This window comes from Periophthalmus magnuspinnatus, chromosome 24, assembly GCF_009829125.3.
Source record: "Periophthalmus magnuspinnatus isolate fPerMag1 chromosome 24, fPerMag1.2.pri, whole genome shotgun sequence".
Lineage (NCBI taxonomy): Eukaryota > Metazoa > Chordata > Actinopteri > Gobiiformes > Gobiidae > Periophthalmus > Periophthalmus magnuspinnatus.
In genome coordinates this window covers 27,649,564-27,669,956 of record NC_047149.1, presented here as the reverse complement: position 1 = coordinate 27,669,956, position 20,393 = coordinate 27,649,564, and the positions used below count along the sequence as shown (strand labels likewise).

The 20,393-nt window shown below is 45.4% G+C and overlaps 2 protein-coding genes across 2 annotated transcripts; one reads left to right on the top strand and one right to left on the bottom strand.

The window, feature by feature from the left end:
• Positions 1-268: 268 nt before the first annotated feature.
• On the top strand, positions 269-8,801 carry LOC129457398 (muscle M-line assembly protein unc-89-like). The gene is made up of 4 exons (XM_055232192.1): positions 269-489; positions 6,461-6,592; positions 7,456-8,185; positions 8,529-8,801. Exons 1-4 carry the CDS (start codon positions 269-271, stop codon positions 8,799-8,801), a joined length of 1,356 nt encoding a protein of 451 aa, XP_055088167.1.
• On the bottom strand, positions 6,938-20,161 carry LOC117392374 (syntaxin-7-like). The gene is made up of 10 exons (XM_033990427.2): positions 20,110-20,161; positions 18,579-18,668; positions 17,787-17,856; positions 16,055-16,145; positions 15,025-15,177; positions 11,585-11,628; positions 10,712-10,802; positions 10,471-10,543; positions 10,190-10,272; positions 6,938-8,955 (listed from the first exon to the last, which is right to left on the bottom strand). Exons 2-10 carry the CDS (start codon positions 18,658-18,660, stop codon positions 8,854-8,856), a joined length of 789 nt encoding a protein of 262 aa, XP_033846318.1. The 5' UTR covers positions 18,661-18,668; positions 20,110-20,161; the 3' UTR covers positions 6,938-8,853.
• Positions 20,162-20,393: the final 232 nt, after the last annotated feature.

The following is a 20,393-nucleotide window of genomic DNA, read 5'->3' as shown; positions in this document are numbered from 1 at the left end:
AAAAAATCAGTTTCCTTTTAAAAGTGAATAATAATTTAAAAAAAATGACCAGAGCGTTTTTCTAATCAGTTTATGGGACTTTGGTTTAAAGTTGTTTCTGATCGAGACAGAGACACTGGGCCGTGTCATCAGAGGTATAATACTCCCTACAACAGGATGATAGTCAGTTTGGACCGGACACTCTCACAGTGGCCTGAGGGGTGATGTCTCTGGAGGATCGTGTCATGTCCTCCCCCGTCCCCCCGTCCCCCCGGTGCAGTGTCCAAACATGAGTCCTGTACAGACTCAGTCGTGGCTCACACAGCTGTGGACACGTCACTGTCTGGAGTGTGACGAAGATCCCACCAGTGTGAGAGTGGAGAGTGTTTGCCCAAGTCTGCGTCCCACGCCCATCATCACCCGCGACCTACAACCCCGTTCAAACCCCGCCCACTGTGTCTGGAAGAGCCACGCCCATCAGCACCCGCAACCTCTGACCCAGCTCCATACGTGAGTCTGAAAAGATTTTCAGCAGCTTTGTTTATTTTACACATTACACCAGCCCAAACCACAAAAAAACTTTACAAAACCTTTAAATTTTATGGACTATGTGCTTGTGTCTCTATGGTTCTCATGTCTGTGGATCATTTTGTTTTACACATTTTAAATCCCAATATTCAACTAAAACCACGAAACAAAAGAAACAAGAAAACTGTGGTGTCCAGTGGAGCTGACGGCGCCGTAAACGTCGTCACACTAAAGCGCCTCATGCTGTAGCGCCCCCTATGGACAGATGCACATCACACTAAAGCGCCTCATGCTGTAGCGCCCCCTATGGACAGATGCACATCACACTAAAGCGCCTCATGCTGTAGCGCCCCCTATGGACAGATGCACATCACACTAGAGCAGCACATTTTTATACATTTGGACCAAAATGACGACGCGACGCTGCAGAATCCTACGAGTATCAACGATTAAGAAAATAAAACTGGAGAAGGAAGAGCGGACGTCACAGTGGGCGTGTCACAGGGGGCGTGTCACAGTGGGCGTGTCACGGGGGCGTGTCACAGTGGGCGTGTCACAGGTGGAGGTTAAACGGGGGCAGATCGACAAAATGGCGTCTTGAAAATAGTGGATTAAAGATTAAACTCAAACATGAATCAGTCCAAATAAAACTTCAGAGACTCAACCAGAAGAAAAGACTGAAACAGGAGAAACATCTGAACAGATTGAACAGGGCAGAGTTAAACCCAGAACAGGACCAAATGTTGTGGGTGTATCCTGCAGATTCCAGTGTTAGCGTTAGCGTTAGCCTGACAGTGAATAGACCAGCGCTGGTGTAATGTGTCTAAGTTTAGCCTCTTATTTCCGTTTGGACATGATGAAAAAAGGGGAGTTTAAACCACAGCTCTGTTTTGGGGAGTGTGGGTGGGCTTTCGGGAGTGTGGGTGGGCTCTAGGCTCTGGGAGCGCAGCGTTTCCATGGTCAAAAATAAACTCCTATCTCTCTCATTGGACCTGTTATTCTTGATCTGCCTTTTCCAGCCACACTGCAGAAACACCGAGCTGTGGGTCAAAGGCCTGGACCTGATTATGTCCCGTGTGTCTGACCCCAGGACAGATGTGCAGCTGCTCCAGGTCAGACGTGTCAGAATGTCGTCGTGTTTGGATTAGGACGCTGTGAATGCAGATGTGAACTTTGAACCACTGTAAACTGTTTAAAGCTGCTATCTGTAAGAATAAGGGATTCTCTTTCACCAGTAGAGGGCAGAGAGAAACCTGCTCCCTCCATCACCTGCCCCGCCCCTCCTCTCACCTGGCCCCTCCTCTCACCTGGCCCCTCCTCTCACCTGGCCCCTCCTCCCTCAGGATCGTTGCACCACAGTACATATAAAGAGTACTTTATATTTCTTGTATGGTTCATAAATACTTGAGGCTGGTTCAGTCACAGGGCGTCTCCTCGTCGGCCATCTTGGTGCTGGAGGATGTGGCTGAGGCCACACACACGAGTCAGATCTATGTTATTGTTACACAGTGGACGTATTTCACACAGGGCGGAGCCACTGGTCACGCGCCGGCGGCTCCACTTCCTGCTTTTGCTCACGGAGCATCAGACAAACCAGAAAAAACATGCCACAAGTTTAAGCTCGGCTCAGTCCAAGTTTAATCAGGATAAAACACAAAGTAAAATCTGTCACTGGACAAAAAGTTTTAGACTGAAGACGTTTCTCTGCTCGTCCAAGTCTCTTCTTCAGTTCTGGTCAGATTCCTGCTGGACACTGACTTATATCTGTCTGAAGGAGGCGCTAACGACACTGAAACGGCAAAGAGATTTTGTCTCCTCCATTCAGTGAAGAGTGAGCGTCACACTGGAGAAACTAAACACTCCAAAAGAGAAAGAACAAACATGAGAGAGAACAGCTCAGGACACAGTCTGCTGTTCATCTACAGAAGAGAATAAACAGAGAGAGCAGCTCAGGACACAGTCTGCTGTTCATCTACAGAAGAGAATAAACAGAGAGAACAGCTCAGGACACAGTCTGCTGTTCATCTCAAACACACTGACCACTGCTTTGAACAGAGTGAGGCTCAGATCTCAGCCAGAGAAAAGAAAGGGTTTGAGACGAGAGATAAAGAAGAGATTCTTCATGCTCAGACCCAAAGACAACAAAGGAAACAAAGAGAACAACAGAGTGAGCCAGGATGCTAATAGGTGTGAAAAACACCTATTAAGGAGTGAATGAACATGCTAAATATGCTAAATATGCTAAGTGTGACTCAGACACAGTGCACACTTAGTGCAGCTCAATAGACCTCAGCCCACAAACAGAAACTGTAAACATGTTATGTCAGTTTCAGTGTCGTTAGCGCCCCCTTCAGACAGATATAAGTCAGTGTCCAGAATAATCTGACCACAACTGAAGAAGAGACTTGGACGAGCAGAGAAACGTCTTCAGTCTAAAACAATTTGTCCAATGACAGATTTTACTTTTGGCTTTTACTAAGTTTAAGCTCCTTCCTCTCCTCTACAGTATATTGTAGTGTAGTACTATAGTACTATAGTACTGGAGTAGTACAGTGGTATAGTACTATAGTAGTAGTACTATAGCAGTACAGTAGTATGGCTCAGACCCAGATGCCTGAGGAATCACACTGACGTTTTCTGGCGTTGTTTTCCTGCACATTCTGTTCGACTTTTGTCGGTTTGTTTTGGACGCTCGTGTTTGGAACATTTGAACTGAGGCTGATTCTGGAGGGAAAACTCCACAGTGTTTATGACATCGCCATGGAAACGAGCAGGTGACGCCATCGGGCCGAGGGGCGGGGCTGAACGCGGGTTTTTCACTGTTTTTAAAAACAACTGAACTTATGAATCACAGATTAGTTTAATGCCATACTGTGGAACATTTCAGGCAAAGCAAATGACATCTCCATGGAGACGAGCAGATGACGCCACCAGGGAGAGGTCAGATCTGTGGAGAGGTGTGAGGTATGTTTTTTGCAGTATCTGTGGAGACAGGCAGGGGGCAGTGGTGGACTCTCCCAGTCAGAGAAGTTCCACAGTGGAGCTTTAACTCTTCTTCTTCTTCTTTTTCTGTTTATTCGAGTTTAATCCAGTTCCACCTTTGGCCCAGTTCTTTTCCTGCAGCGCGGTTCAGTCTAATATCAACACATTAGTGCGGCGCTTACCCAGCATGCCGTGTTTTCACCTGCGCGATGTGAGACGCCATTCAGGCCTTTGGCAAACACCACGTGAAAGGCGTTTAAAGGCGGCCCCGGCGCGGCTCGCTCCCCGCAGAGCTGAGCTGTACGTGGAGCTGCTCTATACGTTTTTATGGTCCATTTAGTTCAAAGTGTAAAAAAGAAGCTAACCGTGTTTACGTTCCAGCGCGACGTAAACAGCTGTGCTAGCTTTCATATTTGGACTTTGAAAATGCTACGACTTCCTCTTCAGAAAAACATCAATATTTACCAGAAAAGAACACCCCAGAGCTGTTAGCATGTGTTTGAGCGGCGCTGCTAGCTAGCGCCTTGTGTACCCTCGCGCTCATCTTTATGCATGACATTTTTTCATATAAACTTCACTCAGAGACATGTTTTCACATTCCTTGGTCCCGTGACAGGAATGCTACGACTCAAGCCACAGGAGGCTAAACTAAACGCTAATACGCTACGCTAATATGCTAATATGCTACGCTAATATACTAAGATGCTAACTATTCATGCTATAATAATAATCCGTCCACAGGTTCGCACTCTCACAACAGGAAGGTTCAAGTCCCCCTCTCTGTGTGGAGTTTGCATGTTCTCTCTGTTCTTCCATTTCTCATAAACACCTTGAAGAACATTCTCACTGAGTCGCCTCTCCACAGATCTGACCTGTAACTGGGCCTGGGGGCATCTTTTGCTTGTTTCCATGGAGCTAGACCAGTTTTATGCTCTACTGTGGAACATTCTAGATGAAGCAATGACATCTCCACGTGGGGCCCTGGGACCAGATAAACTCACAGAGCTGCTCACATGAAAACTACCACCTGATGACATCACAAGGTGGAACAGATCATTCTGAGCGCTGAGATCTTCCCGTAGGTCTGATAAACACAGTGGAGTTTGAGCTCTGTCCATACAAACGTTCTGTTCTTACTCCCACAGACGACAGGAGGAGTCCAGACGAGGAGGAAACGTCATGTGACTCAGAGGAGACGACACAACACTGCCCCCTGCTGGATGTGGACAGCACTGCAGCTGTGAGGAGCCAGAGAAGACAACATGACCTGTGTGTGTCACACGGTAAAACCAGGCACGGCGCCTTTAAGAGTAAAACTTACTTCAAAATCATGTTACTCGAGTACAAACTACTGGTAACGTTTTGTTTAGTTCGTTCTGGGAAAGGTCCAGTTAAATTATCGTCTTCACACGTGACCTGGAAAAGTCCGATCTTTTCTTTGGTGCTACTTTAAAAGTCCATGTCTCACTTTTCTCTGATCTGATGTTTCCTCACACAGACCTGGAGCTGTGTTTTGTTTCATTCTCACATGTTTAACACACAAACCTGCAGATTTAGGCTGAGTTCCTCTCTCAAACTGAAAACACTCTGTTCCACCTTGTGATGTCATCATGTGGTGATACAGGAAGTGCTCCACTGTGTTTTTAAACTCCACACACCTTCATTTCTAGAATCATTTGGATCATTTCAGTCCTGGAGTTGTCTCTTATCTCGACTGAACTAAAGGTAAAAGGAGTTAACATGAAAACTACCACTTGATGACATCACAAGGTGGAACAGAGCGTTTTGATCTTTGTAGATGTGACAGACTAATAATAAAGTGTGACTCAAACATGTGAATGAAACAAAACACAAGTCCAGGTCTGTTTTTGAGGAGGAAACCGCGTTAGAACATGGATTGAAGTTACAGGATAAATGTTGTGTAATACAGGAGGGTCGTCGTCTTGCGCCCCCTACAGGCCGAGTCTGAGCACAGCAGGGCCAATTAGCAGCATTTAGTTTGACAAACGTCTGTTTCTTTCTGGGTCAGGGGCGTGTGAAGCCTCCTGTGTGCAGACTGCAGCTGGTACCTCTCCAGAGAAAGGGCCGCAGTGTTAGCCGCGACGTGCGAGCGCTAATCAAAGCTAACAGGCGCGCTCATGTTTTCTGATGACGCATTCGAGGGCCCCGTGAGCTCGGTAAACGCCGCGCCGGCAGCTCGTTCATTACATGTGATTTTCCACATGGCTGTTTGAAAACTGTGCTCCCTCAGACGAGCTTCAGACCAAACATCACGGCACGAACGTCAGGACGAGATTAGCGCCGCGAAACTCAGACGTCGCGTTCACGAAGCAGCTGCGATTTTAAACGAGCTGCGTCTGATCACGTTTAAAAAAAGAACAAGCTCATTTTAAAGTTTGGTCCAAAGTTCATTTACCTCAAGCAGAACATCCTCATGACTCACCACGATGAGTTTATAAGCACAACAACAAGTAATGCTAACATCAACTAGCATGCTACAACACACTTCCTGATTATTAGACAATAAAATCAATGAAGAGCTGTTTATACAAGACACACAGAACACACACACAAGCAGAACACACACAAACACACACAAACTCAAGCAGAACAAACACATCAACACGCCATTAACACGGGATGAACATACTTGTTCCAGGACTCCTCCAGGAGTTTTTAAACTACTAATTGTGTATGCTAACTGTGTATGCTATTATTATTATTATTATTAATAATAATAATAATACATTTTATTTATATTGCACTTTACATTTCAGAGAAATCTCAGAGTGCTACAGAAGAAACATAAAAACATTATAAATCAGAGAAAGTAATAAACATAAAAAGACATTACAATTTAATTTATATTTGCAGACATTAAAATAATTAATAGCAGTAAAAAACAAGTTAAAAAGTCATAAAACTTGATAAGACTTTTTAAACAAGAATGTCTTAAGGCCTTTTTTTAAAGGCCTGGACACTTTGTCCTCAGAGACTCAGAGGACGTCCCACAGTCGAGGGGCAGCTGCCTGAACGTCCCCGTCCCCACAGAGGAGTCTGGTCCTGGGCTGTGGAGGCAGCGAGTGGAGGATGAGCGGAGACTGTGAGGTCGCATGCTAACTGTGTACGCTAACTGTGTATGCTAACTCTGCATGCTAACTGTGTACGCTAACTGTGTACGCTAACTGTGTATGCTAACTGTGTACGCTAACTGTGTACGCTAACTGTGTACGCTAACGGTGTATGCTAACTCTGCATGCTAACTGTGTACGCTAACGGTGCTTGCTAACTCTGCGTGCTAACTGTGCGTGCTAACTCAGACTCTGTACTCACACTGATCTGACCTTTGTAAATCACCTGTAATTGAATAACTGTAACGTTGCTAAGTTTAATGCCACACTGTGGAACATTTTCAGGAAAAGCAAAAACATCTTAATCAAAACAAGATGGAAATTAATTTTTTTTATTTATATTCATACATTAAAACTTTAAAAAAGACTGAACCAGGACCAGGACTGGACCAGGACTGGACCAGGACCTGGTCCGGTTTGAGATGAAGAAACATTAGGACAGAAACATATTTAAATAGTTTTAACATGAACTTTTACAGTAAAGTTTAAAGTTGAACTTCATCAATAGAAAAATGCTACTTCAATAATCTTTAATTTACAGTAACTCGATGTGATGCAAACGATAAATAAGAGTGAATTTATAAAGATTATAAACGTTTTAAAGATTAAAAACACTATAAAGATTAGAGTTAGATTAATGTTTCAGTAACAGTGCAATAAAAATAATAGTTTCATAGACCTGTAAAAATCACACAGAATTTATTCAAACGTCACAACAATGAAAACACGATTCTACAGCCACAAGATGGCGCCGAAAAACCTATGGTCTTAATGAACATGTATTTATAAAACCACGAGTGAAATCACAAGAGAAGATCCTCACGCTCCCCTGACGGTTTGGGTCAGAGGTTAAGGCTAACGCTAACGCTAACCCTGATTGTTCGACTGCAACCACCACCACAACCACAACCACAACCACAACCACCACAACCACAACCACCACAACCACCACAACCACCACAACCACCACAACCACAACCACAACCTCGACCTTGACCTCGACCCAAACCCTGACTGTTCTCCTGATCCAGACCTGTTCAGATCTGTTCTGTTTGTGTGACACGAGCTCTTCATCTTCATCTTCATCTCTCCTATGTCTGCGTTTGAGCTCATCCAATCACAGAGCAGCAGATGGATTGGACCAATCACAGAGCAGCATTGTTGTTTGGGCGGAGCCAAAAGTTGAAGTGTGTTTATGTGGGCGGCTGGTGACTCTGAACATAAGTGACATCAGTTTGGCTTGTGCCAAGTTTCATTTTGGGACAAAGTCCAGAGAAGAGTCCAGAGAAGAGTCCAGAGAAGAGTCCAGAGGAGAGTCCAGAGAAGAGTCCAGAGTCCAGAGAAGAGTCCAGAGGAGAGTCCAGAGAAGAGTCCAGAGTCCAGAGAAGAGTCCAGAGTCCAGAGGAGAGTCCAGAGAAGAGTCCAGAGAAGAGTCCAGAGTCCAGAGTCCAGAGAAGAGTCCAGAGAAGAGTCCAGAGAAGAGTCCAGAGGAGAGTCCAGAGAAGAGTCCAGAGAAGAGTCCAGAGGAGAGTCCAGAGTCCAGAGAAGGGTCCAGAGTCCAGAGTCCAGAGAAGAGTCCAGAGTCCAGAGTCCAGAGAAGAGTCCAGAGTCCAGAGTCCAGAGAAGAGTCCAGAGAAGAGTCCAGAGTCCAAAGTCCAGAGAAGAGTCCAGAGTCCAAAGTCCAGAGAAGAGTCCAGAGTCCAGAGAAGAGTCCAGAGTCCAGAGTCCAGAGGAGAGTCCAGAGTCCAGAGGAGAGTCCAGAGTCCAGAGTCCAGAGAAGAGTCCAGAGAAGAGTCCAGCGAAGAGTCCAGAGTCCAGAGAAGGGTCCAGAGTCCAGAGAAGAGTCCAGAGTCCAGAGTCCAGAGAAGAGTCCAGAGTCCAGAGTCCAGAGGAGAGTCCAGAGTCCAGAGTCCAGAGAAGAGTCCAGAGAAGAGTCCAGAGAAGGGTCCAGAGAAGGGTCCAGAGAAGAGTCCAAAGGAGAGTCCAGAGAAGGGTCCAGAGTCCAGAGTCCAGAGTCCAGAGAAGAGTCCAGAGAAGAGTCCAGAGAAGAGTCCAGAGAAGAGTCCAGAGGAGAGTCCAGAGGAGAGTCCAGAGAAGAGTCCAGAGAAGGGTCCAGAGTCCAGAGAAGAGTCCAGAGAAGAGTCCAGAGGAGAGTCCAGAGTCCAGAGGAGAGTCCAGTGAACTGTGCCTCACTCCAGAACCAAAGGGATCGTCTTAGAGGGAGTGAACACGTCTAAAACACATTGGACACTGAGCCCCAGATGATGAGTCCAATCGCCACGGCGACCACCACCGCGATGGTCACCAAGACGCAGATCTTCTTCCGGGAGCTGCTCTGAAACAGACAAAGAAACAAAGGCACATATAAAAGGCACAGGGTCAAAGTGCACTGTGTAACCTCTACAGTGGAGGGTCTGCCTCCTGTGGTCTCCATGGAGATGGTTTTACTTTTTCTGGAATGTTCCACAGTACGGCATTAAACTCCACACAGAGGAACATCAATGCTTTATTACGGAACTTTACAGATGATGCAAAGGCAAACTAAGTGGGTACGGTGCAGGGCGGGTGAGGCGCGGGGCGGGTGAGGCGCAGGGCGGGTGAGGTGCAGGGCGGGTGAAGCGCAGGGCGGGTGAGGTGCAGGGCGGGTGAAGCGCGGGGCGGGTGAGGTGCGGGGCGGGTGCGGGGCGGGTGCGGGGCGGGTGCGGCGCAGGGCGGGTGCGGTGCTGAGAGGAAATATCCGTCTAAATAAGTGAATAAATAGCTGCTGTGTCTGAATGAGCTGCTGTTTGTGACGTCGCCCGCTCCAGTGTCATCGTCCATCTCCACGGCAACAAACAAATACAAAAATGCCAGACATGAGTCACTCTGCATCTAGGAAGAAAATGGAGTCATCCTTTTACACAACAGGGGGCGCTAGAGGGTCAGCAGGTAGAGACGGAGGTTGTGGTCCTGGCTGTAACGTTAGAGAAGTTAGACCCACAGAGGTCAAACCCACAGAGGTCAAACCCACAGAGGTCAGCCCCACAGAGGTCGGATCCACAGAGGTCAAACCCACAGAGGTCAAACCCACAGAGGTCAGCCCCACAGAGGTCAGCCCCACAGAGGTCAGCCCCACAGAGGTCGGATCCACAGAGGTCAAACCCACAGAGGTCAAACCCACAGAGGTCAGCCCCACAGAGGTCAGCCCCACAGAGGTCAAACCCACAGAGGTCGGACCCACAGAGGTCAAACCCACAGAGGTCAAACCCACAGAGGTCGGATCCACAGAGGGCGGATCCACAGAGGTCGGATCCACAGAGGTCAGCCCCACAGAGGTCAAACCCACAGAGGTCGGATCCACAGAGGTCGGATCCACAGAGGTCGGATGGTTTTATGTTTGTCTGATTCTTGGTTTGGTGGATCGTGGGCTCCACATTTATCAGAATGTTACGTCAGTGAAGGGTCAGTTTTGGCCCTTGTTTACATTACGGTTGCTAGGTGACAGGCTCTTGTTTACATTACGGTTGCTAGGTGACAGGCCCTTGTTTACATTATGACCTGATTTCTTCCTGTTACAGGAGCTTAAATACCTGATACTCCGCCGCTCGGGCCAACTGCTGCATTCCTCTGTGGATGTTCTGGTCTGTGCTCTCCACATTGGCCTCGATACTGTCTGTAAAATACACACATTTATATACTGTAAAATACACACATTTATATACTGTAAAATACACACATTTATATACTGTAAAATACACACATTTATATACTGTATATCTCAGGTGTGTCTCAGGTTCAGGTGTGTGTCAGGGGTGTCTCAGGTTCAGGTGTGTCTCGGGTGTGTCAAAAGGTCAAAGGTCACATGACTCACCGATCATTTCTCCCTGCTCATGCACCATCACCCCCAGGTCCTTGAAGATGTCATTTATGTCGACAATGTCCGACTGTGGAAACACACAAGTACAGACGCACACAGACGCACACGCACACAGACGCACACGCACACAGACGCACACGCACACAGACGCACAGGGACACAGACGCACAGGGACACAGACACAGTGAAATACATTTCATTTCATTCATAAATACTCCTCCAGTCACAGTAGTACCTCCAGTTGTCTAATGGCCTGCTCTCGCTCCTGGATCAGTCTCAGGTCTTCTTCACTTATGGCCTCCACCTCCGCTTGCAGCTGCAACTCACTACAAACATTTTCAATAGTAGATTTAATATTTAAGGAATGTTAGTTTGGCTTAACAAGTAGAACTGAACTGTGATTTTGTACAATATGTGCACTAGGGATGGGACGATATACGATAATATCGTTAATCGCGATAAAAAAGGTCCGCAATTAACCGTTCATGGCATTTTTTAATAAAAATCATTGTGCACGATTAAAATCGCCTAAACGGCCCCACACTGCCTCATGTTTCCAGTTCGATGCAGCGATTAAGATAAAGGCAATGGATCTGTCCATCAAAGAAGGAAATAGAGCCACTGTATGTAAGTTTGACCTTTAAAGAAGGAAATAGAGCCACTGTACGTAAGTTTGACCTTTAAAGATGGAAATAGAACCACTGTACGTAAGTTCAGTATCAATGAACCGATGGTCCGACGTTGGAGGCGGCAGAGGGAAGAACTTAGTCAGTGTAAAAAGACGACAAAAGCTTTCAGAAGAAATAAAGGCAGATGCTGTTTTATTTTCTAAACACGCAAGTTTGTTCATCCCGTGTTTGTGCCGATTTTCAGGCACAGTTTGAAAAAAAAAAGTGTCTTAAATTAAAACAAAAAGAAACTCCGTACTACAGCATATTTGTAACCCGTGGCTTATATTCAGGTGCGACTTATATATGTACAAAATACTTTTTCTTCGGGTGCGCTCAATAGTCCGAAATTCACAGTTGTAGTTTCAATACTAGTTTTAGTATCGATCAGGATCTGATTTTCGATTATTTTGACAAATCTAAAGGAGAGTCATACAAACCTTGAAAAAGCAGGTACATTTCTGAAGTCATCGTCGTGGCCTCCCTGAAAAAAAAAAAACAATCAAACAAAAAAAACTTCATTTCACTTTTGTTTTGTATTTAAAGCTGCACTGTGGAACTTTTCTGCAACCTGTTGTCTCCATTTTACAAAACAAAGTGATAAGGTTTCCATGGAGACAAGCAGACGGCAGACCCTCCACCAGAAAAGTTACCCAGTGCCCCTTTAAAGCACAAAAATACTATGAAAAGAAAGTCTCTCTGTTTAAACACATTGACTCGTTCATAAACCCACAGGACGTAAACGGAGCGATGTCGCCACCTGGTGGAGTGTTTCAGACCTGCTCCTGCTTTAACTGTGAGAGAAACGGTCTGAGGAAGAACAGGACCAGAACCACAGGACCAGAACCACAGGAACAGGACCACAGGAACAGAACCACAGAAACAGAACCACCAGAAACAGAACCACAGTACCAGAACCACAGGAACAGGAACAGAACCACAGGAACAAGACCACAGGACCAGAACCACAGGAACAAGACCACAGGAACAGAACCACAGGAACAGAACCACAGGAACAGAACAACAGGAACAGAACCACCAGGAACAGAACCACAGTACCAGAACCACAGGAACAGGAACAGAACCACAGGAACAAGACCACAGGACCAGAACCACAGGAACAGAACCACAGGAACAGAACAACAGGAACAGAACCACCAGGAACAGAACCACAGGAACAAGACCAGAACCACAGGACCAGAACCACAGGAACAGGACCACAGGACCAGAACCACAGGACCAGAACCACAGGAACAGGACCACAGGAACAGAACCACAGAAACAGAACCACCAGAAACAGAACCACAGTACCAGAACCACAGGAACAGGAACAGAACCACAGGAACAAGACCACAGGACCAGAACCACAGGAACAAGACCACAGGAACAGAACCACAGGAACAGAACCACAGGAACAGAACAACAGGAACAGAACCACCAGGAACAGAACCACAGTACCAGAACCACAGGAACAGGAACAGAACCACAGGAACAAGACCACAGGACCAGAACCACAGGAACAGAACCACAGGAACAGAACAACAGGAACAGAACCACCAGGAACAGAACCACAGGAACAAGACCAGAACCACAGGACCAGAACCACAGGAACAGGACCACAGGACCAGAACCACAGGACCAGAACCACAGGACCAGAACCACAGGACCAGAACCACAGGAACAGGACCACAGGAACAGGACCACAGGAACAGAACAACAGGAACAGAACCACAGGAACAGAACCACAGGAACAGAACCACAGGAACAGAACAACAGGAACAGAACCACCAGGAACAGAACCACAGTACCAGAACCACAGGAACAGGAACAGAACCACAGGAACAAGACCACAGGACCAGAACCACAGGAACAGAACCACAGGAACAGAACAACAGGAACAGAACCACCAGGAACAGAACCACAGGAACAAGACCAGAACCACAGGACCAGAACCACAGGAACAGGACCACAGGACCAGAACCACAGGACCAGAACCACAGGACCAGAACCACAGGAACAGGACCACAGGAACAGGACCACAGGAACAGAACAACAGGAACAGAACCACAGGACCAGAACCACAGGAACAGGACCACAGGACCAGAACCACAGGACCAGAACCACAGGAACAGAACCACAGGAGCAGAACCACAGGAACAAGACCAAAGGACCAGAACCACAGGACCAGAACCACCAGAAACAGAACCACAGGAACACAACCACAGGACCACAGGACCAGAACCACCAGAAACAGAACCACAGGAACACAACCACAGGACCACAGGACCAGAACCACAGGAACAGGACCGCAAGACCAGAACCACCAGAAACAGAACCACAGGACCAGAACCACCAGAAACAGGACCACAGGAACAGAACCACAGGACCAGAACCACAGGAACAGAACCACAGGACCAGAACCACAGGAACAGGACCAGAACCACAGGACCAGAACCACAGGAACAGGACCACAGGAACAGAACCACAGGAACAGAACCACCAGAAACAGAACCACAGGAACAGAACCACAGGAACAGAACCACCAGAAACAGAACCACAGTACCAGAACCACAGGAACAGGAACAGAACCACAGGAACAAGACCGCAGGAACAGAACCACAGGAACAGAACAACAGGATCAGAACCACAGGAACAGGACCACAGGAACAGGACCAGAACCACAGGAACAGGACCACAGGACCAGAACCACAGGACCAGAACCACAGGAACAGGACCACAGGAACAGGACCAGAACCACAGGACCAGAACCACAGGAGCAGAACCACAGGAACAAGACCAAAGGACCAGAACCACAGGACCAGAACCACAGGAACAGAACCACAGGACCACAAGACCAGAACCACCAGAAACAGAACCACAGGACCAGAACCACCAGAAACAGGACCACAGGAACAGAACCACAGGACCAGAACCACAGGAACAGAACCACCAGAAACAGAACCACAGGAACAGAACCACAGGAACAGGACCAGAACCACAGGACCAGAACCACAGGACCAGAACCACAGGAACAGGACCACAGGAACAGAACTACAGGAACAGGACCACAGGACCAGAACCACTGGAACAGAACCACAAGAACAGAACCAGAGGACCAGAACCACAGGAACAGAACCAGAGGACCAGAACCACAGGAACAGAACCACAGTAACAGAACCAGAGGAACAGAATCAAAATGTAAAGAAAGAAATGAACATTTGCACATTTGAATTTTTGGACCTCAGAACTTTTGGACATTTGGTAAATGCAAAATGTTTGGGATTTTTCTGTGTAACATCACAGTATCAATACAAAGTGATTCAAAGAGCAGATTTTCAGGAGTCTGTGGTCAGTCCGAGCTCATGGTCCTGTTTAAGAGTCTGATTTTACACAGGTGGAAGCTAATGCTAATGCTAATGCTTGTGACTGTGATGTTATTTGAGGGACTTGTTTATCAGCACAAATCATCTGTTGTCTAATCAGAACGATTGTGTAATTCAGACATGATGGTTGTTATTTACATTACGGTTTAGTTTTTAAATGACGTCTGTGTTTCACCGTGAACAAGCAGGAAGTTAAATTATGAACTTTATCAAAACTAATTATATTTAACATCTGAGTAAAAAAATGTTTCTGTAAGCGTTTTTTTTTCTGTCCTTTTGTCTGGACTGGGACATACTCTGATGTCCTTGTCTTACCCCAGAGTGGGACATACTCTGATGTCCTTGTCTTACCCCAGAGTGGGACATACTCTGATGTCCTTGTCTTACCCCAGAGTGGGACATACTCTGATGTCCTTGTCTTACCCCAGAGTGGGACATACTCTGATGTCCTTGTCTTACCCCAGAGTGGGACATACTCTGATGTCCTCCTGTCTTACCCCGGAGTGGGCGGTGGACACTCTGGACGACGCTCTGACGCGGGCCACGCACTCTCGCTCTTTACTCGCTGCCTGACGTTGTGTTTTCTGGAAACTGTTCAGAGCCGCAGAGAAGTCGTTCAAAAGACGCTCTTTCTGAAGTTTCCTCTGACGCTGAAAATACAAGATTTACACAAATAAAAGAGAGAAACACAAAACAGAGACACTGATGGAGACGAGAGGAGCCACGTGTGAATCAGAAGAGATTTATTTACACTGCAGTACTTCACTGTAAAACCAAAAGTAAAATTTGTCACTGGACAAAACGTAGGAGAGAAGACGTTTGGCTGCTCGTCTGGACAGATTTGTGCTGGACACTGACTTATATCTGAAGGGAGGACACGGAAACTGTAAACACAGTTTCTGTTTGTGGGCTGAGGTCTGCACTGCCTGAGACATATTTAGCAAAATAATTCAGCTTTTAATGGCCCTAATGACTCACTCTTGTTCTCTTTGTTCTCTTTGGGTCTGAGGGTGGAGTTATAGGTGGAGGACAGATTATGTCTGACGCCTCATTCCTGTTCGAGGAAGAACAAAAATTGCTTCTTATTTTTGTTAGAAAGAAGCGACGAGCAGCGAAACATCTTCACTCCCACAACTTTCTGTCCAGTGACAGATTTAACTTCTGACACATTTTCACACATTTTCAAACCGAACCGTCTGAAGCTGCAGCTTCAGTGTGAGCGTGAGTTTATTCTGTTTAATGAAACTGCAGCCTCTTTGATCTGATCATTGAGTTTGATTTGCAGTTTCCCAAATAGACGCTCAGAGCATGCACAATGTGTGTGTGTGTGTGTGCACGGGGTGTGTGTGTGTGTGTGTGCACGCTGTGTGTGTGTGCATGCTGTGTGTGTGTGTGCACGCTGTGTGTGTGTGCACGCTGTGTGTGTGTGCACGCTGTGTGTGTGCACACTGTGTGTGTGTTTGTGTGTGCATGATGTGTGTCTGCGCACACACACACACACACACACACACACATATATAAAAGTACCTGGTCTGGTCCCAGGGGCAGAGCAGCGAAGGCTTTGATCTGTTTGTCTGTTTCTTTGGCCAAATAGTTCCCCTGCTGCTGCTTCTGCTGCCTGTGAACACACACAACACACACAACACACACATTACACACATGACACACATGACACACATTACACACATTACACACACATTACACATTTTAAAAGTATCACACTATTCTCTGATCTAATGTTTCCTCATCACACACAGACCTGGAGTTGTGTTTTGTTTCATTCTCACATGTTTAACACAAACCTGCAGATTTAGGCTGAAAACTCTCTGTTCCACCTCGTGATGTCTCTGTATTTAAGACCAGGCTTAAAACCTTCCTCTTCGGTATAGACCAGGTTACATAGTGAGGGAGTTAGGGACATTAAAACCCGGGATAAGACAGGCTGCAGTAGGAGTAACTAGCTGGGGGAAGTATGGCAACCTGAGCACTATCCTCTGCTTTGCCCTATTTTCTCATCAGCAATGCTATTCACATGTTGTCCCCTGTCCCACTCCCCCTGTGGAGTGTATCTCTGTCAGATGCCCCGATGACAGATGGACCCTCTCCTCCACCCGCCTGGCCCTCCTCCACCTCGCTCCCTCCTCCTCGTCTGGTCGATTTTTCTTGTTGTGTCTGATTTTTCCTGTTGTTTTGTTTTTGTGTGTTGTTTGTTTTTGTGTGTTGTTTTGTTTTTGTGTGTTGTTTTGTTTTTGTGTGTTGTTTTGTTTTTGTGTGTTGTTTTGTTTTTGTGTGTTGTTTTGTTTTTGTGTGTTGTTTTGTTTTTGTGTGTTGTTTTGTTTTTGTGTGTTGTTTTGTTTTTGTGTGTTGTTTGTTTTTGTGTGTTGTTTTGTTTTTGTGTGTTGTTTTGTTTTTGTGTGTTGTTTGTTTTTGTGTGTTGTTTTGTTTTTGTGTGTTGTTTGTTTTTGTGTGTTGTTTTGTTTTTGTGTGTTGTTGTGTTTTTGTGTGTTGTTTGTTTTTGTGTGTTGTTGTGTTTTTGTGTGTTGTTTGTTTTTGTGTGTTGTTTTGTTTTTGTGTGTTGTTGTGTTTTTGTGTGTTGTTTGTTTTTGTGTGTTGTTGTGTTTTTGTGTGTTGTGTTTTTGTGTGTTGTTTTGTTTTTGTGTGTTGTGTGTTTTTGTGTGTTGTTGTGTTTTTGTGTGTTGTTTTGTTTTTGTGTGTTGTGTGTTTTTGTGTGTTGTTGTGTTTTTGTGTGTTGTTTTGTTTTTGTGTGTTGTTTGTTTTTGTGTGTTGTTTGTTTTTGTGTGTTGTTGTGTTTTTGTGTGTTTGGTTGATCCCCGGGTCACCAGGCCTTTCTGTGTGGAGTTTTTCATGTTTCTCCTCGTGTCTGGATGGGTTTCCTCCGGGTACTCCGGTTTCCCCCATCAACCAAAACATGAACGCCCTTCGAGACAACTGTTGTTGTGATTTTGGGCGTTACAAAAATAAATTAATTGAAAATGAATTGAATTAAAAGGAGCTGTTAACATGAAAACTACCACTTGATGACATCACAAGGTGGAATGTCGCATTTTGATCTTTGTAGATGTAACAGACTAATAATAAAGTGTGACTCAAACATGTGTGAATGAAACAAAACAGAACTCCAGGTCTGTTTTTGAGGAGAACATCAGAACACTGTTTAAACCTCACAGTTTGTGTGAATCAGGAGCTTCACACATCGCACACATTTATAAAAACATGTGTGTGTTTCTCTTAAACTCACATAGAGCTCCTGAGCTGACTGTCGTCCTGCTCCGTCCCAACGAGAGACACCGCCCTCTGAAGCTCATTGGCTGAAAACACAACATCATTATAAACATAAGTCTCTGATATTTAGTTATTTTCCAGAATGTTGATCCTGGTCCTGGTTTGTTAAGAGTCAGACTTTTACAACAGATCAAACTATTCACTCGATTTAAAAAAGTGACACAGCAGAAGAACCACATGGACCAGCATGTTAAAAATGACAAAAAAAAGTAAAAACACTGACAACAATATGATGTCATACTATGATGTCATACTATGATGTCATACTATGATGTCATACTATGATGTCATACTATGATGTCATAATGATGTCATACTATGATGTCATAATATGATGTCATAACTCTAATGTCAGATATTTAAGCAGACAGATGGAGACATATTTAAACTGTTGTCTGTGGGTAAAATCTCAAAAATGAGACGAGAAAAACATGAAATCACTCGTCTAGAAGTTAAAAAGTCTTTACAAAATGACGAGTCTGACGGCCGCAGAGAGGACACAGTTTTTACACAGAAAGTGAAGTGGACAAATGATCACTTCCTGTTTGGAGGCGGCGGGTTATGTCCATGTAAATATACAGTCTGTGGTTTGTCTGTGGTTTGTAGAGTTTTTTGTCGTCTCATTTTCCATTTCCATTTCTGAGATTTCACCCCACAGACTCCATTATTTTCAAGTTGAAGCCGTCTCCAAACGGCGCCCTCTACAGATCTGTCCCACACTCCTCTTTTCTCTGTTTAAAGTTCTTACTGAGGACGGTGAGTCTCTGGATGTTTGAGGTGATGTCGTTCACCAAAGGGCTGGGATTAGGAAACCCAGCGTGGTACGCCATGACGACGGCTGCAACAAACAAGCACATTTAAAGCCACAGTGTCACTTTTAGGCCAAAATATACTAAAATACAAGCATTTTTCAATTTTGGACATTTTTATTGCTCTGAAAAGGTAAGACATAAAAACATTCGTCCTTAGTCCTGACTCTGGGCAAGCTCGCCTCTCCACAAACCTAACTCTTATTTTTTCAGCCTTTTTAATATTTTTGTTATTACAGAAAATAAACTCAATAATAAATCAGACAGAAGTAATAAAGGTCTGGTCTCCATGGAGATGTGCCTGGAACTCTCCACAGCTAAAAAAACAAAAAAACATTGTTATTGTGAGCAAGACTGGCTCTCCACAGATCTGACTCGTAACTTTGGTAAATGGCCATTCACACAGACACCGGGGTGAGGTGGGGTTAAGTGTCTTGCCCAAGGACACAACAGCAGCGTTCATCTGTGGAGCTGGAATCGCACCTCCAACCTTCAGATCATTGAACAGACGCTCTACCACCTGAGCCGCGGTCGCCCCTTCTGCCCCTAAAGTCTGAGGATGGTTTAATAACATATTTAATGTCCTACTGTGGGACATTTTAGGTAAAGCAGTCACATCTCCACGGAGACAGGGCGGCGGTAGAAATCTGAATCACAGTTGAACTTAAAACAAATATTGAAACAGTTTTTATCGGCTCCGTGTTTGTGGCTCTTTGGGCGTGACTCAGAACACACGGGGAAATACACAATCTTATCTTAAAGCAGCACTATGTAACTTTTCTACTGGGAGAATGCCTTTGCTTTTCTCCATACAGGAATGCTTCACAATATGGCATTAAACATCAGTCAGTTACAGCACGAGTTTTAAATTCTGCTTTGAAAAACATGTGCTCCTTTTTCCAACTGCGATCAAGGCTCGCCTTTCCACAGATCTGACCTGTAACGTGTGAACTGCTGATTTTCCTGGATAAACAAAGGTCTGATTCTCGATTCTTCAATGAGCAGTTTAATAATAAATAAACATAAAACTTAAAATAAAAACCAGGCTGTGCTTTAAAACAGAGTCAACACAAGACACACAGTGTGTCTTTAAATGAAAAGTTCCACAGTGTCTTTAAATGAGTCTTTTTCTGTCTCTGCGCCTTTAACGCGACAGGAAAATGCGGAAATCAGAGACTCACAACATGAACCAAACTCAAACAGGTGAAAGTTTACACAGGTCTGGAGTTTCTCTGGAGTTTCTCTGTTGTTATTTCCTTTAGTTATTTCCTCTGAGTCAGTCTGAAGTTTGCAGATCTGACCTTAAATCACTGTCACTTCAGTTTTTCAAACTTTTCTTTTGTCTCGACGTCACGACGTCATGTCAAACCTGAGCACGTGACTGACGTATGTCCGCGCGGGGTGTGACGTGGGGTCGCAGATCCTGAAAAACTTAAATATTTGAGTAAAAAGAGTTGAGTAAAGTTTTACCTTGTCGCGCAGCAGCGGTGGAGTTTGACTTCCTGATTGTGCGCCACGCCCCCGTCACGTGACCAAAAGCACAGCTGCCGGAAACAAACACTGTGGTCACGTGGCCCAATGTTTGATCACGTGGGAGCTGTGGTCACGTGGCCCAGTGCTTGATCACGTGGGAGCTGTTTGGAGTGAGCTGTTCATTTATTAAACCAGTAAAAAAATCTGAGGAGAACTCACACTTACCCAAGTGACTTTTTAAATAAAGAGTACTTTTCACACTACTTACTACACTACTAGTA